The sequence below is a fragment of the Euprymna scolopes genome, chromosome 17 (assembly GCF_053919585.1).
Source record: "Euprymna scolopes isolate OS-2025 chromosome 17, ASM5391958v1, whole genome shotgun sequence".
NCBI classification, from domain to species: Eukaryota; Metazoa; Mollusca; class Cephalopoda; order Sepiida; family Sepiolidae; genus Euprymna; species Euprymna scolopes.
Genome location: NC_136498.1, coordinates 73,418,544 through 73,444,790, shown reverse-complemented (window position 1 = coordinate 73,444,790; position 26,247 = coordinate 73,418,544). Strand labels below are relative to the sequence as shown.

The 26,247-nt window shown below is 33.9% G+C and overlaps 1 protein-coding gene across 1 annotated transcript in view; it reads left to right on the top strand.

The window, feature by feature from the left end:
• LOC145296792 (dynein axonemal heavy chain 1-like) overlaps positions 1–26,247 on the top strand; it is a 350,721-nt gene that overhangs the window by 129,799 nt on the left and 194,675 nt on the right. The window contains exons 27-34 of the mRNA XM_080142859.1: positions 1,293–1,594; positions 3,796–3,909; positions 6,153–6,243; positions 8,839–8,936; positions 10,752–10,857; positions 14,501–14,614; positions 19,779–19,928; positions 25,914–26,000. Of these exons, the coding sequence (XP_079998985.1) occupies positions 1,293–1,594; positions 3,796–3,909; positions 6,153–6,243; positions 8,839–8,936; positions 10,752–10,857; positions 14,501–14,614; positions 19,779–19,928; positions 25,914–26,000 (1,062 nt within the window). The remainder of the gene's footprint in view (positions 1–1,292; positions 1,595–3,795; positions 3,910–6,152; positions 6,244–8,838; positions 8,937–10,751; positions 10,858–14,500; positions 14,615–19,778; positions 19,929–25,913; positions 26,001–26,247) is intronic.

The following is a 26,247-nucleotide window of genomic DNA, read 5'->3' as shown; positions in this document are numbered from 1 at the left end:
AATGTATATTATTATTTTTTTATTGCAACACAAAAACTATCATAAAAATCGAAAAAGTGAAAAAGTATAATTAAGCAGAAGTTTCTGTTATTTTTAACAATGTTTGTTTTCATTTCACCTTTTCCATTTGCCAAAATGGCTTTATTATTTCCTATTTCCATATTGCCTTTTCCATCATATATTTAAAAAAAAAAATGTTTTTAAAAAAAAATGTTTAAAAAAAAAAAAATGTTTAAAAAAAAAATGTTTAAAAAAAAAATGTTTAAAAAAAAATGTTTAAAAAAAAAATGTTTAAAAAAAAAATTGGAATTTTACTTCTCTGTGATCTTATGGATTTTCTGAAAGCGTGAATTTACCCTGGACATCTGGATTTCTGTTTCCCGTTCTTATGGTTTTGGACTTTTTTGATTTTTATTCTTACTGGATTTTACCTTCTTATTCAATGGATTTTTACCATAGCTTTTTTATGCTCCTACTTTTTTCCTTGTTCCTGCTTTCATGATCGTTAAGAAACTTTATAAACTTTTTATGCAAATATGATTCGATTAATATTTGTAGTTTCTTTTAATGCATTAATCTGCAAAATTTATTGTATATTTTTATTTCCTCTGATGAGAAGAATTGCATTTTTCGAAACTCCGCAGGTCTTTCAAGTTCATTTGTACTCCTTGTCGAATAATTAAAAATTTTGTATACCTTCTTTTTTTTTTTTTTTTTTTGAAAATTTGAATTAATTTTCAATAAGATTTTTCTATTATGATGATTTATTTATAGTGGTGAAGGCTCTCTGTAGGATCATGTACACTTTTAAAAACTTTTTATGCATGAACTACTGCTAACCTTAGTCGGTGCAAATGATTGTCACAAGACAGATCTGACAGTAAACCTCAACTTTTACATCAGAGTTTACCATCTCCTAAATGCATATCTTAACGAAGACTGAGAGTGCATCTCTCCCAGGGGGTTTAAATGTGTACCCAGATACTAACATGGAAATTTCTATCTCCCAGCACAATACATTCCTAGTAACACTAAATGGTCACCCATCTGATATTGGCCAGGTTCATCGTTGCTTAACTTCCATGATCTAATGAGAATCGGTGTGTCAATATATTTATAAACATCTACCCAGCACTGTACTGTATTGTACCACAAAAATAGCTGAATAAATTCTGTCCTTTTGCCATCTTATTTATTACATTGAATAAGATTTGGATTTGAATCTGAATTGTTTTATGTTTTACAGGTGAACCGGAAATGAAAAATCTATTACATTTTTTTTTCTATTTCAGACCAAACGATCTCAATGGGTGTTGAACTGGCCAGGTCAAGTTGTGATTGCCGGCTGTCAAACATTTTGGACAGAGGAAGTCACACATAGTCTTCAAGACGGTGTCATAAAGAAGTACTATGACTTGATGCTAAGTCAGTTAGATGATCTACGTTATCTGGTTCGAGGACAGCTTTCCAAGATTGAACGTTTGACCCTTTCTGCACTTATTGTGATCGAAGTGCACGCACGAGATGTTGTGAATAAAATCGTGAAAGAGAATGTGAATAACGTTAATGATTTTGAATGGATCAGTCAACTCAGGTATGGTTTTCAGTTTTTAGTTTCAGTTTATTTTGTAATGAAACTTTAATATAGCAAGATCATAAACCCACTATTATTTTGAAAAAAAAAAATAGTTTTTCTGGATTCTGATATTATATTTCTCTTTATTTGTCTGTCTGTTCATTAAAATTTTTCTCAGAAACTACTGAACTGATCTGACTGAAATTTTGTATGGATCTTTGTCATGATAAGGTACAGTGAGCAGATAAGTATGCTCGTATCCGTTCAATGCACAGTTAGGGATTAATAGGGATTAGTCATCACATTTATTCTTACTTTTTCTCAGAAACTACTGAACAGATCTGTTTGAAATTTTGTCTGGACTTTGTTGTAATAAGATGCAGCAAACTAAGTATTATGGTATTCGTTCGAGGCACAGTTAGAGATTAATGAGGATTAGTCGCCACAATACCACATTTACTCTAAAATTTTGGCATAAAGCATTAATTTTATATATTTATTTATGGGCTATAACTTCTGCTTGTTTTTAACAAACAAAATATCTAGCCTTTAATATAATTGCTTTAGAAAATATTCCACTCATTGTTACTATAATTCACAGCCCTTACTGTAATTCAACCATATTTGGTAAAAATAAACTACAGCCTATGCCTGACTTGCCCACCAATTTTCATTTATGAATGTTCAACAGTCTTAAAACAGTGACTGTTTGACATTCATGACTGAAAAAAAAAAAAATACTGTTCGATGATAAGCAGACTTGGATACACCATACAAAATTATTAATAATTCTGACACGCTTTCCTGATATTGGTTGTGATGACCCTTTTCAGTTCAGGAATAGTCTGGGAATTATTTTAATAAACATTATCTTTGAGAAAGAGAAAACCTCATAGATAAAAAAAAAAATCAAGGAATGATGGGGTGGGGTAAGGTCCAGTGAATTTAAATCCTATTCTGGATGACATCTCTTACTAATATTAGAGTTATTGACAATTTTGTATGGTGTATCCAAGTATGCTTGTCATTGAACCATGTTTTTTTGGGGTCATAAATGTACAACAATCTTAATTACTTAATTAAAATAATTCCTTCTAAAAGCACAACGAGATAAATCCTGGGAAAGTGAACCTCTCTGAACTGCACAGGACTATGCCTAAACCCAACAGAGAGCAAGCCATTCTCGAAAATTGTAGACAGTATTGAACAGCCCGAATCGGATATACATATTGAACACGTGCATTTACTTACTCAAAATGGAAGCTGCGACTGAGTGCACCTTCTGTGATCGACTACTCATAGTCAAACATATTCTAATGGATTGTACAAACTACAGAAATACACACAAGAAATACTATCACGCAACAAGTCTCGCTTCTTTGAACATGCGTCTACATCACAATTAATAAATTACCTAAATAAACAAACAGAAAACATTTTCATCTTCAAGAAAAAGAACAAAAGATACAATTACATAAGTTTATTACATAAGAAATTGAATTAAGACTTTGTAAATTAGACTTTACAACAAATTTATTATTCGACAAGGAATACAAGTTGAAAACTTACAAATTTTCCTTATTCTATGGAATAGCTCTTATCCTTAAAGGAAAGTAGTTAGCAAAATGATATTCACATGCCGACTATAAATTTTGCTTGTCAGGACATTAATTGTAAAACTACAAATCATGAAAGCAGTCACATTTGCATGAAAGTTGATGATAATACAAAAATGTATACGTTAAAAGAATATTCGAGGCTCGTCGAAGAAAAAGCTGTAAAATGTGGTACAATCCAATCTTTCCCCTGGGGATAAGAGCCATTCTTTGAAACTCCATGGATCAAAGAAAATGTTTAAGTTTGTAACTTGTATTCTTTGTCAAATAATAAATTTGTTGTAAATTTTAATTTACAGAGTTTAAATTCAATTTCTTATATCAATGTTCTATCTTGAATATTGGGCTTTTTCATCTGGTTAGGATTGTCATATAAATATATATTTGCTTTAAATTTACAGAATTATTCAATTTGTAAACTTGGAAAAGATTTTTTAATATATATATATATATATATATATATATATATGTATGTATATGTATACATATATATAATATGGATGTATAGATTTAATATATATATATATATATATATATATATATATATATATATATATATATATATATATATTAAATCTATGCATTCATATTTTTTTATATTAGATATTATTGGTCAGATGATGACCTCAAAGTCCGTGCTGTTAATGCAGAATTCAAATATGGCTATGAATATTTGGGCAATACACCCCGCTTAGTGATTACGCCTCTCACCGACAGGTAAGTTGACAGTCTTCAATTATATTTTGTAAATAGAATGTTTTTCCTTTTGCAATATTTACCCATTTTTTTAAGTCTTGAGACAGCCAATTTTTCATAATTAAATTACAGGAAAATTCCAAAAAAAAAAACAACAACAGAGCTAGATGCAAGAGGAGGTGGGGGGGATGTTACTTATTGAAATCGCTAATAAAATTAAAAATTCTTTTCCAATAAGACCCTATTTGATACAAATAAACTTCACTCTTTCCATCACTTGTACACTAAGTTCCAATTCAGTCATGAATTTAATTTGCCTAGTAAATGTACTTATATAGATATTCACATCTCAAATTATAGGAAAATTGAATATATATATATATATATATATATATATATATATATATATATGAAATTTCGCCCGTCTTATGCGGGCTTTCTCAAGAGGGATGGCCAATAACGAGAGGGTTGAATATCTAGGGCTATATATATTAATGGGGGGGGGAGTCTTTATGTAAATTGAACATTTATATACATATATACAGGTTACATGCCACCTGACCTCTCCATTAAGTGCAATCTGCGAACAATTATCTAAACACAAGACATCCAAGAAAGAATTTAGGAAACTCCTTACAGAAAATACGACCATCTTGGCCATCTCACATTGTGACCTACGCCAACCCATCCTCGAGGCATTGTTCATTCAAGCCAGACTGGGTTTAGGAGAGGGGATGGCGTACTCAAATGCTTATAGGCGCATCATCTGATCAGTCAATTCACCAATAAAATTCACTATATCACAGTACCTGAAGACGACCTATGTAGGTTGAAAATGTTGTACATTTGGTGAATTTCTCTACTGTCTTACGGAAAACGTGAGGAAGTTAGCCCACCATATTGAAAAATGGACAAAAATGAATATACAGAACTTAACACTGATATTCAACCAGACCTGTATATATATATATATATATATATATATATATATATATATATATATATATATATATATATATATATATATATATATATATATTATTAATATTTTAAACCAAAAATTTAAAATATTAAAATATGTCAAAAATCGGCAATGTACATACACCAATACAAATTTAAGCCAAAGTAAATTGATTCAATTATTAAACTTCATGATTATCAGTTTTACAATCGAGCATTCATATAAAATTTTCATAAAAACAAGACAACAAAATTTAGAACATCAAATTGTGTATTTTTCATGATCATCAAAATTGTTTCGAAATCATTCATACAGTTTCAAACATTGTTATTTAAAAATATTCCATAATGACCTCTCTTCAGACGGTAAGCAGTTTAACCTATCTCCCTTCTCTTCAGGTTTTATTGTTTAATCATTTTCCGCATTAATTTCAACATTTCAATATTTCTTATATATATATATATATATATATATATATATATATATATATATATATATAGTCATTCACATACAGTACTGTTTCGCTATATCACAGCTCATCAGTGGAGCTAAACAGTCAACTACCTCAAGCCAAGATCAAAACCCAACCGCCCAAACGACAGTCAAGGCTTCTCACCATTACACTATATGGCTTCTGCTGAGCAGGTAGTGAATCAACGATGTTTTGACATCGTCCAAATACCAAAGAGCATCGCATATATATATATATATATATATATATATATATATATATATATATATATAAGAAATGTTGAAATGCTGAAATTAAAATAGTAAAATTTATAAAATTTATTAAGTCATCAAAATTTCAAGCAAGGAATATAAAAAAACTAACTGGGTTTTTAAAGATAAGCTCTTTTTATTAGAAGGATCTTGAAAAGTGAAAAATACCTATAACCTTAAGACCACCCCACCCCCAATTAAAACACTTCTTGGCCTTAAATGACCATACAGCTGTTGATAGGCCAATAAATTGAACAATCAATCAATCAATCAATCAATCAATCAATTTTATTAGAAAGCAAAAACTAATAAATAATAAATTACTATCCAGCATAAGTTTGAAAATTAAAAAAATTGCAAGCAAAAGAATTTTTTACTATTTGATAAGAAAAGCTTATCTTGAAAAAGAGAAAATTTTGTTTTTCCAGAAATTATGTGGTCTTGTCACTTAAATTCACCTGCTAGTGTCAATCCCTTGACCCCTAATCCGTCAATCATTCTCTCCACACAGTTTTTAGCTTTCATTATGTAATAGGTAAAAATAATTGTTGAATTATTATTTTTTTTTTCTTTTGTTCAGGTGTTATTTAACATTGACTGGTGCTCTGCATCTAAACTTTGGTGGTGCGCCCGCAGGTCCAGCTGGCACAGGGAAGACAGAGACTACAAAGGTAGAAAACCTACTAGTATATATTTATCTACTTACTATTGTATGGGATTGAATAACGAATATTATGTCCTTATGCCTTCTTATTTTTAACAAAAAATTTTTTTTACATTTTATAATATTCAATTGTTGAGTGGGGCCCATCGACTGGGTGTGAAAATAGAGATTTTGGAGCTATAACTGATTCTGAAAACTGCTGGGTCCTTCAGCCTCACTTTATTTCTCACTTTGAGACGGAACTTTTTTTAGGAAGGGACTTTCCTCTCCTCTCACCGTTTTCTCTGCTTGAGCAAAAGCACAGTTGCGTATTCATCTGAGTTCGGTCTTTTATTCCTCTCAAATCTCTGGAATTCTCATGGTTAATCCCACTTTCCTATAAAACCAACTATGCCTATTGCTTCTACTTCTTCCTCTTCTTCCTCTCCCAACCTCTGTGCATTGACAGCAAACAGAACAGACTTTCTCTCTTTTGGAGGTGAGTGTATTAGAAGAATTACTACTACAGATTCACTAAAAGCCAGGTTACAATTTGGATTCCTTTTCTTGAACAAATACTAAAGAAACCTTTTTTACATGGTAAATGCAAAGCTCTCTAGCTTACAAGTGTTTGGTCTTCTGTGGTGGAATCATCTCATGCCAGCTTGCCCAGAGCCATCACACGTAGGCTGCTATGACTTGAGATGTGTTGGAGGAAGCTGACTCGACCTGGATGAATACTGCCAAATATATATGTGTAACGTTGCCCAACATGTTGTAGCCTCAATCGCAAAGTAGACAAAGAACAGGAATAAACTTCAACTCACTTTTTCCCATTGTAACAACGACATTTATTTCCTCATTCTTCCAACATGTATGACTTCTTATTACGGCTGTGACGTCACCCACGTCTCTAACATGCTCTCGAACGTCATCCACGTCTCTAACGTGATCGTCTTTTCTAATGTGCTCTTTCTCCTTTTTCTTTACTGCTGACATCATTTCGCATGCATTTGCATATGTGCTATGTACAAGTGGGATTGAAGGATATACTGAGCACTAATTGAGTGGGAGGAGGTGTAAGTACATTGGTATTAATGAAATAAATATTGATAAATTTATTTTTTGATAAATTTATTTCTTTTTGATCTTTATTGGCCAAAATAAAAAAATAGCCATAGTTGACAACTTTACCTCCTTAAGAAGTTCTTGAATTAAGGAATGCATTATGGTTTAGGTAAAGCCTCAGCAGCATTTAACCTCAGATCTAAATTAAGATTTTATAAAAACAACCTCTTGTCCACACTGCTATATGGAAATGAAACTTGGCATCTTCAAATCAGCCAAGAGAGAAATTAGACGTGTTTAATTCCAAGTGCCTCAGAAAGATTCTATGGATCAAATGGAGTGATTGAATTATCAACCAAGAAATCAGAGACCGCACTAACCAACAAGTAGTATTGTAAATAATCTGAAAACGCTGTCTAGGCTGGCTCAAACATACCTTAAAATTGTCCCAAAGAGAATTGTGAAACAAGTGCTCCAATGGACTTCTGAAAGAAAAGGAAGACTAAAGAATGAACCGGAAGCTAACAATCAATATGGATTTGATTGCCACGAGAAAAACTGAGGAGGCGCTGTGGGTTTGGCTTTGGATCGAAAATGGTGGTCTAAGTCTAAATTTAAAGTTATTAATGCCTTTGAGGCACACCTGGCGTTTCCTGCGAATGATTGAGGACACCTGTGTACTATGTAAAAAAAAAAAGTAGAATTTCATTTCAACATAATAAAATTAAATTAAATTAAAAAAAAAAAACGTTTCATAAACTATTTGTTTTAATAATATTTCTGATTTTTTAGGTGAGGATTGATAATTTGTGTTAGATGGATTATTTGGACTCTTAGGTGATATTTTATAACGTTGCAGCCGATATAATCTCTGTGTATCTTGTCGAATTCAGGAATCTATCTGTCAAACTCGGGAATCTGCACAGAAATTCGTCTTTTTATAAATATTATTATGACATGTGTTCTTCAGAATTGTCTGATTTATTCCTTGTTTTTTTTTTCAGCTCGCTTGATTCGTTGGTCTAATAGTCTCCATCGATTTACTGTTTTGATACGTCATTATAATACAGCTTCCTATTCCAGTAGCTTTTTTCTAAGAACCACAGTTTTGTGGAACTCTTCCTGCTGACTTTCTTCCTACCTTGGTCGTTTCAAGACTAAGATTAATAGGTAGTTTTTGATTTTGTGATAATCATCTTTCATCCTTGTTAGCTTCTTACATCAAGTGATTTCATGCCTTGTCTGGAGCGATTTCCATAAAAAAAAGAAAGCTGTTGCTCTGATTCAACTTTCAATACTTGTCTTCTTGCACAATTCTCATCATTTTCACTCATGTAAGAAAAATTATTTCTTTTTAGATGTGATATTTGTTAACATTACATTGCTTATAGAACTGAAGAATTATATTTTATATTAAACTGATGTGTGACAATCTACCAACCGACTGACAAAACCTTTCTTAAAAATTGCCAAGAAACTTATAAAAACACACTTTTATGTCTTCAAAATTAATTTCAATATGTAATATTCACTTTTTCTTTTTTATTTTCTGTAGGATTTGGCTAAAGCTTTGGCAATCCAGTGTGTTGTATTCAACTGTTCTGATCAATTGGATTATATGGCCATGGGGAAATTTTTGAAAGGTCTTGCCAGGTCAGTATATAAGAAATGCATCTATTTTAATATATTTTTAAAAATCACGTGTATCCAAATTATAAATACTATTTTATTTGCAATATATATATATATATATATATATATATATATATATATATATATATATATATATATATATATATATATATATATATATATATATATAATGTTAAAAGTCCACTTATGCTTCTAGGATAGTGATTTAAATGTTATGAGAGTTTATTGAAGTATGAGAAACGATGTTACTTTTTCTTTTTCATTTCGATACTTTTTTATGACCAAGAGCGGAGGTCCGATTGAAATATAAAAAATAACAATAAAAATATTAAATACAAAAAGTAACATCGTTTTTCATGCTTCAAAAAAACCCTCATAACCTTTAAATCACTATATATATATATATATATATATATATATATATATATATATATATATATATATATATATATATCAGTGCTTTTTGCTTTTCAACCTTTTTGTTGGAGCGGCGGACCCCCATGAAATCATTCCACTGGCTCATGGAACCCTTATGCAATAATTTAGCTGTTTTAGGCAAAAAAAAACAAAACAACATTGAAAAAATACAAATGAAATTGAAAATACTCTTATGACATCGATAAGAATGGATAAAAGCAAACCTAATAGTGGAAAGAACAATTAACTTTTCAAATGTAACGAGTTTAATTATGTAAAACAATACTTTTTTTTTTCAAATATGCATATGATAATAAAATAAATTTTCAAAATTGAATTTAACATTCTGTTTATTTATTTCTTGTTTATATTTAGAAATTGCGGAACCCCTGGAATGTACTGGCGGAACCTTAAAGTTCTGCGGAACCCTTGTCGAAAAACACTGATGTATATATATATATATATATATATATATATATATATATATATATATATATATATATATATGCTTGAATCATTACTGCTAAACAAATATGAGTGTTTAAGAAAGTTGATAGGAATTTAGGAAACCGGAATCGTGAAGTGATATGAAGAAAAATAGACCACCGCAGGCAGCATTTAAACTAGATTACATTCGATTCTTCATTTGTCTGTTTTTGTTCATACATTACTTCAACCCCCAACCACACACACGTGTGTGTGTGTGTGTGTGTGTGTGTGTGTGTGTGTAATGAAATGGTGTATGAACAAAAAGAAACAACTACATTACATTATGTAATCTAGTTATTGCCAAACAAAACTCATTCTTTTCAACCGCGACTTTTGTTATTTTTGTTTTGTATGCATATTTAGCACTGATGAATGCCCCTACTGGTATAAGAATAATAAAAAAAACATATATAAAGAACAATATAAAAATATCAGTAAAGGGTTGAAACAATTGTACTCTTGTATAGATAATAAAACTTTTTTGAGACAAGCATAGCAACGAGTGTCTGTTCTCAGTGAAACATTATATTATAAAATTCTCTCTTTGTTTCTCTCTCTCTCTCTCTCTCTCTCTCTCTCTCTCTCTCTCTCTCTCTATATATATATATATATATATATATATATATATATATATATATATATATATATATAATGTTAGTACGACAGATGTTTTCATTAAAACATCTTTTATTAAGCATGACTCAATCCCAGAATTAAACTATATATTTTTGCATGAATTTTGCTAGATTAATATAAGAAAAAAAAAAAAAACTTAAGAAAACAAACGTTGATTGGCTCAGATTTAGTATAATAACCAATTCTGTCCAAATAATGTTTAACTTATTTTTTAAATTTATTTTAAAAAGAACCAAAATTCTATTTACCTGTTTTATCTATATTTCTGGACAGTTCCGGTGCTTGGGCCTGTTTTGATGAATTCAACCGGATTGATATAGAAGTGCTTTCAGTAGTTGCTATGCAACTTACAACCATCATGCAGGCTCAAATCAAAAAGGTAAGACATATGTAAATATACAAACACAAGGTCACGAGTCGTCTATGTAAACAGTTGCTATATAAATATATAAAAACACATAACATCCAACTCAGCTTCCTGCAATAACAATGAAAGACAACTCAAACCACACCGTCAAGGGACTTCATCAACTACACCTGACATCACCAAACTTTTGTGTGGGTCGCCATGGAACAAGGCATCAACAGATACAGCTACAAACACGAAGGGCCAGGTAAGGGCCAGGATCATCAGAAACTTGGAAGGAACGGTCATGAGATGCGTATCAAGGCTTGTGACTGGTTATCATAAAGCGAAAGGTGAGTTCATCAAATGAAATAAACAGAACAAGTTATTAAGGCAGACCGACTAAAATTCGATGAATAAATTTAAGAGTCTAAACAGCAAAAAAATTAACTCTTTTGTCTTTATGTTTTCAGGATTTTATTGAAATCTTACTTAGCTATCTACATGTATTTCCCCCCTCTCTCTGTCTCTGTCTGTCAGTTTGTCTGTCTGTCTGTCTGATCCCTTACTTTGGGGTTTTCTTTCTCCTACCACTACTTTTAACTTTATGTATATTTACTTGCGTTTTATAAATGAAACGAAACATTGAAATGAAATTAGCATGAATCCGTGTTAATTCTTTGTTTTCTATCCAATTTGTTCTTTGTTTATAGTTATATCTATCTCTATGTATCTATATATTATGCATATACTGTTGAGCTTTTTAATTATATATATATATATATATATATATATATATATATATATATATATATATAGAAAGAGAGAGAGAGAGTCATCCACATACAGTACTGTTTCGCTGTATCACAGCTCATCAGTGCGGCTAGACAAGTAACTACCTCAAGCCAGGATTTAAACTCGGTCCCCCAAACGACAGTCAAGGCTTCTAACCGTTATGCTATTCGGCTGCTATATTTTTTTCTTTTAATACATTTTAAGAACTCAGAATGAGAATATATATATATACTAGCATTTCAGCCCGGCGTTGCGTTTAGAGGTGTATGTTGAGCAAAAAAAAAAAACGGTTAATTTTTTTAACTTTGACCCTTATTATGACACCTTAAAATTTATTGTTTTGTGCTCAAATTAAGTTAGATCCATGTCCAAGGAACCTATATCTAAAATTTCAAGTGTTTAGACCCAAAATTGTCGGAGGAGTTTGGTAGAGTTCTCAAAGATCAAATCGTTGAACTTTGACCCCTAAACAACCAAATTTCTGGCCGAAAACCGATCACAAAGATTTTCCCAAATCTCAGTACCCTGTATATCAAATTTTGAGTCTGTAGACTTAAAATTGACAGAGTTATAAATGTACACAGACAGACAGACACACAGATACACAGAACCGTTCACTTTTATAGATATATAGGTATACTAACATTTCAGCCCGGCGTTGCCCGGGTGTTTGGATGTGTATGTTGAGAAAAAAAAAGTGGTAGTAGGAAGGCAGGCTCGAACCCGTACCGTAAAGGAGGAAAAGAACGGGAAAAATCTGACGTTTTTGCGATTACGATCACCGCCAAACCTGAAGTGACTTATGTTTAAATTACTTACTAGACAATCGAAAGGAGAGGATATCTTTCAAAAATATCGGCGAATAAAATTACCCCCCCCTGTAGAAAGTGCCTAGTTGAAGGTGAAAATGTTAAAGTTTTTAGCCAATTTTTCGATATTTGTCGTATGAAAGGTCGAACTTTAAAACGATACTGATCTTGTAAAAATCCGTCGCCTCTATCGAAAGTTTTAGGCAGACATGCAAGCAAACATATATACATACATACATACATACATACATACATTTCTATATTGGTAACTAAAAATTTTCGATCCCTACCGATTAAAAAGCTTGCCCTATCTTTGAATACCCTTTATGTAAAATTTAAAATGTTTAGACCAGAAATTGTCTGAGTAATTTGGTAGTGACCGCAGAGGTCAATTTTTTTTTTTTTTAACTTTGACGCTTATTATGACCCCTTAACATTTATTAAGGAGTTTGGTAGAGTTCTCAAAAGTCAAATCGATGAACTTTGACCCCTTAACAGCCAAATTTCTGGCCGAAAACGGATCACAAAGGTTTTCCCAAGTCTCAGTACCCTGTATATCAAATTTTGAGTCTGTAGACTTAAAATTGACAAAGTTATTGCGTAGGGAAATGTACACAGACAGACAGACACACATATACACAGACACATTCACTTTTATATATATATATATATATATATATATATATACTAGCAATGGGTGCCCGGCGTTGCCCGGGTGTTTGGAGTTGTATGTTGAGCAAAAAAAAAAAAAAACGGTTAATTTTTTTAACTTTGACCCCTATTATGACTCCTTAACATTTATTGTTTTGGACTCAAATCATAGATACACACACAGACAGACAGACACTTTCACATATATATATATATATATATATATATATATATATATATATATATATATATATATATATACGAGGGATAATAAGTAATGCTCCTGACCCACTTCCAGTTGTCTGATCTAGCTGAAATTTTGCATGTGCAATGATCTACGGGTTATGTGGCAAATTACAGCTCTGAGCTAATTGTGGTTTCTGTTTTACAGGTGATTGAACTGAGTCAGGTGTGAAATGGAGCCTGCTGAATGCCGACCAGTGATCCAGTTTTTGTATTTGAAAGGACGCACACCACAGGAGACTTTTGATGAAGTGAAAGAAACTTATGGTGATAATGCCCCATCATATGACCTTGTAAAACGCTGACATCGTGAATTCAAACATGGCCAGAAATCTGTGGAAACAGCTCCCAAACCTGGTCGCCCCCTCCCTTCTACCATTGATGAGGAATCTGTCCGTCATGTTGAGGCTGCCATTTTAGAAGATCGGTGCATTACTATTCGCCAAATAGCCCAAGATATCAAGATTAGTATAGGGTCTGTGGAAACTATCATTCATGACCATTTGCATATGCATAAGGTGTCTGCCAGATGGATTCGTTGTTGGAGGATCAACCTGGGGTGTTCTACAAAAACGGTTTCCAGAGCTGCATCAAACGATGGGAGAAATGCATAACTCTGGGTGGTTCCTATGTAGAGAAAGACTAATAACTGTGGCAAGTTTCGTTGCTCTACTGCTATGAGAAGTGGGTCAGGGGCATTACTTATTGCACGCCCCTCGCATATATATATATATATATATATATATATATATATATATATATATATATATATATATATATATATATATTTAAAACTAGTCATTTTCAAAACTCAGAATGAGTATGTGGTAATAAACAAGGATAATATCTCTCTCTCTCTCTCTCTCTCTCTCTCTATATATATATATATATATATATATATATATATATGTGGTATAAAACAAGGATAAAGAGTGCTCAATACGTTAGTAGAGCTAAGTATGTTTTTAATTATTACAACCTCAAGTGTATTAACTTAATTCATTACAATTTGTTTCAATAGGCAGTATAAAAAATATCCGTCTATATCGTCTGATGAGTCAAGTCAAAATCTATCTATCTATCTATCTATCTATCTATCTACCTACCTACCTACCTACCTACCTACTCATTCTGAGTTTTTAAAATGCATTAAAAAAATGTTAATTTCGTATCCTTAGGTTGACCGGTTCATTTTTGAAGGAGTGGAGTTAAGCTTGAAGGCCACATGTGCTGTATTTATCACCATGAACCCCGGTTATGCTGGACGAACAGAACTACCCGATAATTTAAAAGTAAGTAAATTGTTATCTATATATAATATATAAAGCAAAGATGTCTGCATGTGTCTGTATGTCCACACATCAGCTTAAATGGCTGATCTCCAAGCAAAGCCAATAGCAGGTTACTGCAGATGTTTGAATCTAGTTTTAAATATTTAATAAAGAGTTGAATAGTTTTGTTTTGTTTTATATGTTAAGCTAAATTTAATGCTAGAATCATTTTTTTTTAAATAAATTGTTTTACTTTTCTTGTTGAATAATTAAACAAACTGTCTTTGTAAATTCTTATTGCCTACTGGGACACTTGTAATGTAGTCGTTTCTCTTCTTTCAATAGTTTTGTTGCATTTTAACACTTGCACCCAACACGTTGTATCTGACACAGTCATAAAGGAGGACGAAAGGAAATAAATTTGATTCAGCTTTTTCAGTTGAAATGAAATGCATTTATTCATGGTACTTTCCAAAATAGCGCATTGCCTTTTATTTTAAAAGTCTTTTAGTTCATCTCATCTGACATATACTTTACAAAGCCCTGCCATCCTGACACGAGTTTAAAAGTCTCTCGTCATCACAGGCCACACGTTCAACTTCGGTCGGCATGCTTTTTCTAGTCCTCTCTTTGCTCTTATTTGTCCGTTTTGCTCTCTCTCTCTCTCTTTCCCTTTTCTTCTTCTGCTTTTACATCACATCACGCACTGACTTGAACTTGGTCATTTGCATATGTGTCATACAGCTGCTATTGCTGCTAACACACGTCAGAGACTCTGTTACCAATTGCATTTTTCTAATATTTTGCTCTAACTACATCTGATGTGTCGACCTCCATACACATGCACACTTATAACTCATGACATACACTGTTCCTTCACCCGACAGTTGCACTTTATCCTCTGCGTGCAGTATAGCACACCTGAGCACTGTTTACAATTATTATTACAGTTATTACTTTTTTAAAATGAATCGTTAGAAAAACAGTTCTTTTACTACAGGCACACTCGATTAAAATTATCCTGATTTTCCCGCCACAATATTCGGGGATTTCAGGCAATGCTGACTTGTTTGTTTGTGCTACATTGGCTTGCTGGGATAGCCTCAGATTTTTTTCTTCTTTTTACTCTAATTCATTCCAAACAATGCCACTTGGACCTAAGGGGCTTCTATTTGAGATCATGTCTACAGGGGAACTCTGTGAGGAGCTGAGCAGAAAGATGTGTGTTCATATTACATTTAAACTTCTGCATATTAGTACAGTCAGGGAAGCAGGAAACAGGGAGGCAATTCAAAAGTCTAGCAGTTTGAGGAAGAAACTATTACAGGAAAAGGTTTTCCAACATTTAGGGACCTCAACAATGAAGAGGTGGGACTTTGTTTCTTGTTGGATTAATGTGCATGCGTATGTTAGCATGCATGGGATAATAAAGAGCAATGTATATTGATTTAGGCACATACACAAACACACGCACACATACATGCACATACACATATGTACATACACATGCTACACACTTACACTCATATACATACATATACATATATGCACATACATACATGCACATATATACATACATACACACATACATACATGTACATATACATACACACACATACGTACACACATACACACTCACACATACACACACATGCGCACAGACATACATATCCTATCATAGGAAAGTTAGCTAGTAAAAGACTTCCGGACAAAATAATTGAGAAAGCAAATCTATTTCTATAATGAAAGGTTTGTTCAGTCTGTGTTGTGACATGACTTGAAAACTTGATTTTAGTCCCCTATCATTTCTGGGGAGGATTACTTGGTTGAGGAACGTCCTGGGAATGTAACCAGCTCTCCGGGTGTTAGACACGATATCAAATGATAGGTACATGGAAACATCAACGCAATGGGTCTATATGTTATTGGCTATAACTGGTTGGCATGGGTTGCTTCTTGAGTCTTCATTACGTCGTTACAGGCAACATTTCCATTGTCGGCATTACTAGCTGGGTCTTCATGCTGAAATTGAACGCTTGTACAAAAATAGCGAACAAATGCATTTTTATAAAAATATATAATTTATTTAACATTTAACAATGAGGGAGCATATTCAGTCGAACCATTGCATGTGCACCAAACTAGCGTATATCTGGTGCATGCAAAATCCAAGCTTCAACTGTTTTAAAACAATAGAATTATATTTAATTCTCTCTTTCAATGAAGAAAGATAGAAAAAGGGAGTGAAAGAAAGAGAGAGAGAGAGAGAGAGAGAGATGCATAACATTTAAAAATTGTTTTGTTTTTGTATCCCATCATGAGTTGTTTCGGGTTTGACCTTTCAAATTCAAGGGTCTCAGATCGCTTTGACTTAGTTGTTATATTATAAATAACTGTCACTCTTGGCTTGAGTCATATCTGATTGACAATATTCTAACCTTTTCAAAATTACAAAGCACCTGCTTAACACATATGCACCTCACAAGTACACACAAGTTAGGCACAAGGTTCATTAATGTAGAAGCCCCCAGCTGCCCCAAAAAGAGGAGCTACGTCATTGTGTCACAATTTTACGAAAAGCAAAACTGGTTGGAGTAAGTTGAAGCTGCGAGTTGAGATGTGAACACATAACGGTTTACTTATCAACTCACATACCAATAGTTGCTACCTAACACGGACTTCTATTATTGTACCTAATAGAATAAATTTATTCAATATTTTATATCTGCATATTGTTTTCCACTTTTACATCTCTTGTATCATAATGAATATGAGTGCATCCGGGTTCCTCCTCACAAGAATATGATTGGCTGCTTAAATCATAGATACCAAACTGGTAGAGCAGCCTGGATGAGATATTGAAAGATATGCAGAAGGTCTGATGTTTAAGGATCTCTGATCACGATCACCTGTTCAGTAAGGCGACTTACTAGATTATTACTCGAATATAGTAGTCAAGACCACTCAGCTTCTTCAAAAAAAATTTTATTTTCTAGACCGATTCATTCATTTTTTTTCCATCTTTTTCTTTTTGAAATTTTTACTTTGAAAGATTTTTTTTCGTTTTTCTGTTTTTTCTCGTTTCTTTTTCTTTTTCTTTTAACTTCATCGATTCATATTCATTTATAAAAATCAGTGCGAACAGTAGGGAAGAATGAGGTCGCCAAGCTAATCAAGAACCTAGATTCCAGTAAAGCAACCGGCCCTGACGGCATCCCAATTATAGTGTTAAAAAAGCTTCAACCAGAACTTGCTCCCATACTTACGAAACTGTTTAAGCACTGCCTTAAGGAGAAGTGCTTTCCGACTCCCTGGAAGACCTCATCAGTTTGCCCTGTATTTAAGAATTCAGGTGATAAGTCATCTCCCTCTCAGTACAGACCAATAAGTCTCCTGTGTGTTATGAGTAAGTTGCTGGAATCCATATTAAATAGAGAAATAGTCAACCACCTCAGCAGAAACAACCTTCTTAGTGACACAATATGGTTTCCGCTCTGCAAAATCTACCGCAGATGTGCTGACGGTTATATCTCACAGGATTAGTGAATCTCTTGACAAAGGCTTCCTTTCTAGGGCAATTGCTCTTGACATATCAAAAGCCTTCTACAAGGTATGGCATAAGGGTCTACTTCACAAGATTTCCAGCTACGGTATAACTGGAAATGTTTTCTCAATCATTAAATCATTTCTCTCTGATAGGCTCATAAGAGTAGTGGTCGATGGACAAAAATCAGAGGCATTCAGTATTAATGCTGGAGTCCCTCAGGGGTCAATCCTGGGCCCAACTCTCTTCCTGATCTACATCAATGACCTCCCTAAACACATACTTAAATCATTCGTTGACATCTATGCTGATGACACGACCATCTACAACACATCAAAGGCTGTAAATGATAAAGTTCTCTCTGATTCTCTCTCCTCTGATCTTGAGCGCATGGTTCAGTGGGGGAAGACGTGGCTGGTTACCTTTAATGCGTCTAAAACCAAACTCCTATCCTTACATCATCAACGCTCTGATCCCCATCTGGCATCAATTGAAATGGATAACTCTCGTCTGAGAGAGGCCCGTGTTTTGACAAGCTTCTGGGTTTGACCTTTACTCCTGATCTGAAATTGAACACGTACATCAAGTCTGTTGCTAAGGTCGCTGGAAAGATGGTGGGATCCTTCTACCGCTCCAGAAGATATCTCACTACTGATGCAATTCTCTATCTATATAAAAGCCAAGTACGTCCAAGGATGGAATACTGCTGCCATATCTGGGCAGGAGCTGCTAAAAACAGCCTATCCTGCCTTGACAGAGTACAAAATAGACTTTGTGGCTTAGTGGGGGATGCCCTTTTCTCTACCCTGCAACCTCTCTCCCACAGAAGAGACGTTGCGAGCCTATCCTTGTTTTATCGTTATTTCCATGGCAGGTGCTCGTCTGAACTCTAATCTCTGGTCCCCCCTCGCCAATCTTTCACAAAAAACACCCGTCTAGCCGAATCCACAGCCAAGTACGTCCAAGGATGGAATACTGCTGCCATATCTGGGCAGGAACTGCTAAAAACAGCCTATCCTGCCTTGACAGAGTACAAAATAGACTTCGTGGCTTAGTGGGGGATGCCCTTTTCTCTACCCTGCAACCTCTCTCCCACAGAAGAGACGTTGCGAGCCTATCCTTGTTTTATCGTTATTTCCATGGCAGGTGCTCGTCTGAAGTCCAATCTCTTGTCACCCCTCGCCAATCTTTCATGAAAAACACCCGTCTAGCCGAATCCACTGTGAAAAATTTCCCCCACTCCTTATCTGTGCCTAAATCAAAACGTGGATTCCATGAAAAAAGTTTCTTTCTTAGAACTGCATGCCTGTGGAACTCTGTTCCGTCTGCCTGCTTCCCACCTGACTACAACTTGGATGTGTTCAAGTCCAACGTTAACAAATTCTCAATGAACCGCCCCCTTAAGTAAACACTTCATCAAATCTCCACACTAACGTAATGTACTTGCAATAACCCTTATCCCTGAGTGGCTTCCGGGCCTTGATAAGTGGTGACCACTGTGTAAAAAAAAAAAAAAGAAAAAAAAGGGGTGTACATTCGTTATATAATACAATTCAACTATAAAAATTGAGTCAGTAAAAATACTAATTATAATTAATAAATATTAATACTATTGTTTATTTATTTCACTTTTTTCCATAGGCTTTATTCCGGCCCGTGGCGATGATGGTGCCCGATTATGCCCTAATTGCAGAGATCAGTTTGTTCTCTTTTGGTTTCACTGAGGCCAAAATTCTTTCCAAAAAAATTGTTTCAACATTTAAATTGTCATCAGAACAACTCAGCTCTCAGGTAATTGTTATTTATTTCTTTACTAACATTTCATTTAAAGAAATATAAATGCATAAATCTGTTAATTACGATTATTCGTGACTAGCTAAAGTACATTAATGAGCTGCATTGCAACTAATTTCAATTCACATTCTTTTTTTAATCACCTTTCTACACTCTCTGATTAATCATCTAAGTAGGAAAGACAAATGTAAGCCCATCACTCTCTATGTATATGTATATCTCTATATATAGTCTGTTTATTATACAAACATTATTGGTTACATATGTGCATACCTGTTTCAGTGGAATCCCAATTCAAAGATACCATTTCATCAGACCCCAAAAAAGAAGTAATATTGAAACGAGAGTCAAGATTATATTCGTTTTTTTTATAAGATATTCAGGTGTGGTTTATGCTCTGAAAGAAAGTGGGGTATATACTTTGTGAATGTGGGCAGTAGGGGATTTTTGGAGGGAGGTGTGGTGAAAGAAGAGAGTAGGGGTGGAGTTGGATAAAAAAGGGGGAAGTATGATCCTGTATGGTTAAGCTGTCGCAGCAAGGAGGTATTGGTATTATTTTAATTTGGCGGTTGTTTATTAGCCTAAGTTTTCGTTTTGATCTGAAGTAATATTATACTCTCATCGCCGCTACTTCCCTATCTTAGGTTTTTATGGTTGACTTTTCTTTTCTGGCGGTGACTTCATTATCATTTTATTAATAATCTCTATTTATTTATTTTATTTCTCACTTTTTGTATCCGTTCATTTGTTTCTCGTTTTCAAATTATTTATTCAATTATTTATTTGTTTATATATAAGATATATGTCCATATGGTCAAATTAACAGTCATTTGAATATATATATATATATATATATATATATATATGCTTATTTATATGATTTAAATAAAGGTGGTATACTGGGAGTTATATTTTCCATTCTATCGCGGTGTCTGAAGTAATTACAGCGACAAAGGTTTTCATATCTATATATAAACTTAATTTCGATGGCTGTCATTCTTTCATTTGGATTGTTTATCTTTTCCCCAATACTAATATATATATATATATATATATATATATATATATATATATATATATATATATATATATATATATATATATATATATATATGATATTGTCGTCTTAAAGAAAACAACACTACAGCTTTATTTTAAAACTTTTATTGAAAAAATCAATTCAGGTAACTTGATTATGTAGTAGAACTGGCATCTATTCAATGTAGCCGCTTTTAGCCTCAATCACTACCTTGATACGAGTGTGGAACTTGGAGCATGCCTTTTCCACAAGTGCCAACAGGAGCTCGGCAAATACTCGGCGGATGGCAGCGATCAAGCTGGCTTTGGTATTGTAAGAGGTCATGCTGGTGATGTTTTCGATGTATGACCAAATGAAATAGTCCCACAGGTTCAGGGAGGAGGAAGGCCAGTGAGAGAAGGGTACAAAGTCGTAGTACTCCTTCTGAAGCTAAGCCTGGATCTCTTTAGACTTGTGAGTCAGTGCTGAGTCCTGCTGCCACACATAGGGTCTGCCAGCGGCCACCTGATTGCACCAGGAGATCACCATACTCTTCAGCACATCCAGGTACACTTTGGTGTTAACTTTTAAGTCGACTTCAGTGGCATGATGTGTAGCCCTCACTTGAAGCCACAACAAAGACCGTAACTGTGGCTGAAAACTTTGTTGAGCTGTGCCCTCAAGCATTGAACCATGCGGATTTGTATTTTGAGGGTGCTAGCAATGGTCCTGTTGTCATAACTTGGATCAGTGGAGAGCATGAGTTGTATAGCAATGCATTAACATTGTGTCACATTAAAACATGATAAAAAAAACTCCTATTGCTCTTGGGATTTGTACACAACTGGCCAACTAGTAGATGGTCTGCAACTAAACAAAGAAAACCGGTTTTCATCAAATGGAAATGGAATCACGTCTTTTCTAGGACGACAATTTTATCGTTCCATCCTGTATATGTGTGTGAGTGTGTGGGTGTGTGCGGGTGTGTGTTTATTCACTTGTCCCTATCTTCTATTTTTACTGGGAATAGAGGAGGGATCAAAGAGGTCCAATCAGATCCATTGGTTGGTCGTGCCAAACTCCGTTGTATACAAGCCATAACTAACAGTTTACACGCTGCCAACTATCTCTGATACCACTAACACACATTCTCAATCATACGGCAATGATTGAGTATCACTCGATATGGAAAATAGGGACTCGACATGGCTGCTAAGTATAGACAATCTTATTTACTTGGATAGTCGAAACGATGGCATGCATGTACTTAACGACTTCTCCCAATGCAAATACACTTTCCATGTAGCCCTGTAACAAGACAAGTATGTTTCTTTTTTTATCATAATTCACATTTGAGCTTTGAAGTCAGGAACGTGGTTGATGAAACAATCATCATCATCATCATCATCATCATCATCATCTACAACAGCCTTATAATAGATATACCGATTCTACTATTTGTTTCTCAGTTCGTAACCTTTGTAGTGAGTTGGTTAGAAAGGGTTCTCTAGACGTAATAGCAAACAGGGTTATGAGAGACGTTTGTATGAAAGTTTGATATTAGTTCGAAGTGATTGTCATATTGTCTTTGGCAAAAGCAGTGTTCTTATCTTCCTTTGTATTAGCTGCAGCAGATCCAAGTCCCAATTACATATTTGAAAGTTATTCCTTCACACAATCACTGTAAATATGTGTTAGGTTGCATGTTTTAGTAGTGTATGCGAACTGCAGCTGTTAGATGTTCGACCAAGGGCAAGAGAGGGGCACAGAGAATTGAAAATATCTCTGATTGGAGTTCGATTACTCAAGAAATGTTTTCTTATCTGAAATAAAATAAGTACGTCATTAAACAAGGTTCAGACTCAGAGCAATCTATTCAAGAAAAATAATGTCAGAGGTTATCTGCAGATAAGCCCTTTGAATAGACGCTATCTAGCCGTTACCTCAAGTGGATATCTCAAGTAGTCAACTTCTGGGTGGTCGAATGATAACCACTAAGGCCAAAAATTTAAGATTTTTGATCAAGACTGAAACCATTCCAGAAGATGGGGAGGGGAGGCGGTCAAAGTCGGGGATGAGGGAGAAGATGGACGTTTGAGGAGGTTATTATTATTTTTTGTTTTTTTTTGTGATCCTTGAAAACAGGGGGTCTGTTGTGTCCGGTTAGATTTGTGTTTTTATAGTTGGGCCGGTGTGGCTCTCCAGGCAAGATGGCCTCTTGGATCTCTTAGCTAAAGGATTGTGTTGATTGGAATTATAATTCGGTTTGGTCAGGCAAAATCCTCATTTTGCAAGTTTGCTATTCAACTTAGGATAACAAGTATCATTTTAATCTCTAACGAAAAATAAACCTCTCTTAATTATTTTTAAAGTGGAGTTTTTATTTTTTGCTTTTTTTTTTTGAAAGAGAATTCTTTTATTGCATCATTGACTGAATTGAACAACCTTTGACCGATACACCGAGAGGGACGATCAAAGCCTGTGCAGTTAACGCACACATTTTCATATTAGTGTTGGGACAATTAATTTGAATCACAATCAGGAATTGGAAAAATTGGAAATTTTGGGGACATCAGAATCGGTATTGGAATCTGAAAAAAAGTGTTCCTATTTTCTGATACAAAAAAAACAAAAAAGACTTTTGAAAATTTTTCATTGCTGGTACTAATGATAAAATAATAAATATTTATTGATTTTTAATCTCCCAGTAAAATTAAAATCTATAGACCCCACATCATACGAGTGTATTTGTATGTTTACAAAAATATATACTCATATCAAATAGGTCTTTACAGTGATTAAAAAATTCAAAAGCAAACAAGCAACTCTATAGCTAAATATTAAGACATTAAAAAAAAAAATCGGAATTAGAATCAGTAATTGTATTGGAATCTGAAAAAATATTGGAATCGTCCCAACTGCAGACCTCACATTCTACAAGTGTATTTTTACACTTGTAGGATGTGGGGGTCTTTAAATTAATGAGTTCAAATCCCTATGAAACACTACAAACAGAATAGAATCAAATCTGACTGACATTTGCCTCCAAATGCTTTAATGTTCATCCATTTACTAATAGATGTCTTGCTAATTTTTATTTGCTGATTGGTTTCTCAGCACACTGACTGCGGATGAATTTGGGTATATTGAATAGCACTTCCTTTAAAAACCATTTATCTGATACTGTGGCAAATAAAGTATAAAGGGTTCCCTTCCTCATCTGCAAATCCTTCATTAATGTCTCCATTAATATAGGAGGTGCCTTCAATAAGTTTCCAGACTTTTTTCATATGGGCACTTTTATTGATAGTACACTCTTGTCACAGCCTCTTTCATCTCCTCAATTCTTTCATAATGACAGCCTCTAAGGTTTTCCTTGAACTTAGGGAATAACCAAAAGTCACAGGGAGCAAGATCTGGACTATAGGGAGGGTGAGGAACTGTCTTGATGCTCATCTTGGTCTGTGACAAGGATGGAGAACTCTTGAGACAAACTTCGCACAAATCTTCCACATCTTCAGTTCCTTGTGAATAATTGTGTGTACAGTTCCCACACTGACATCAAGCTGTGCACTCATTGTCTCTATAGACACATGACGGTCCTTAGCCATGAAATTCTTTATTTGGCCAATCAACTCTGGTGTTCTGACTTCCTTACACCTTTCACATCTCTCATCATCCCTCACAGACTCTTTATGTTCCTTGAATTTCTTATGCTGCTCAAAAACTGATGCTCTATTCATGAAAGATGGTACAAAAGCAGTCTGAAGCATTCAATACGTTTCTGCGGCATTTTTTTCCAAGTTTAAAACAGAATTTTATTTCATATCGTTCTTCTAACGTGTCCTCACATCCAGATTGCATTTTTGAAATTCATCAGCTGTGACAGTCAGGCTTTAGTAGGGTGTATTCCAATTCCTGCTGTAGCTGTTCATTTGAACTTGAAATTATAAAATTTGGTCAGTCATCTCATAATATGTATGGCAATAACATACTGAATTTTCATAGGTTCACGACAGTTTTTAATGCCTGTACAAAAAAATGTCTGGAAACTTATTTAAGGCACCTTGTATATCTCGCTCTATATGTGTCTCTTGTTTGATCTATGAAGAACCTTCAATTCAAATGCATACATTGCATACACATGGTAAACAAGTTCTGTGTCTGAACCTACTTACAGTTAGAAAACGAAGAAATCTAATGCAAAGTTAGTCTCCTTCTTGTTGATTTTTTCATCTTAGTGCCACACCAAAGCCTTTGCTGTCCTACACAGAAACTATCCCATCAACCATTTCACCTTAACAGAGAAAAGGCCATTTACTTTGTCCACATTATTTCTTCATACAACAGACTTCTCTAGGATGTAGTCCAATAGCCACATTCAAAGGGCCTTCGACAATTTCTTTAAGGATGTATATACTTTGACCTAATATTTTTTAACTTTCACCAATAAATTTTTATTTGATTTAATTTGCATGCTAACTATTTTCTTACACTACATGTGTACTAGGTGAGTCACGGGAAACGGATGTTTTTTAGAACGCTTCTTGTTCTCGTCATAGAGTTTTGTTCCCTTAAAAACATCCGTTTCCCGAGTTTTGTTTTCCTTAAAAATATTCGTTTCTATATTTACGCAGAGTGAGTCACAGGAAACGGATGTTTTTTTTAAGGTACCAAAACTCTGTGAGGAAAGCAAGGAACGGTTTTTTTTTTTTTTTAAAACATCCGTTTCCCGTGACTCACCCTGTATATTCATCATTTATCCTGTGCATGGATTCTCCATGATTCCCAACTTCCCATGGCCATGTATTCTTCACCTCATTTTTGAACACCTTCAAGGACATTCGTCTTTTTACAGTCATCAATCAAGTTGTAAGAAAATGGTTGAACATTATGGATAATCTAATCATTTATTTATTGTTTTTAATTATGAAAATATATGCATGGATTATGAATCATTTTAGGACCATTACGACTTTGGTATGAGAGCTGTGAAGAGTGTGATTTCTGCGGCTGGCAATCTAAAACGACAAAACCCTGACAGTAATGAGGTTAGTGCACAGGCAAACGTTTTACTTTTTATTATAAGTACAATGTCCATATGTTTGTTTGTTTGTTTGTTTGTTTTTTTTTGTTTTTTTTGTTCCAATTGATTGTCTTACACTTCTTTTAATCCAGACAAAATCATGAAAGGAAACCCTTATCCCTGAGTGGCTTCTGGGCCTTGATAAGTGGTGATCAATGTGTAAAAAAAAAAAAAAAAAACTTTATAATTCTGTTGTCGCCAGATTAGCTTAC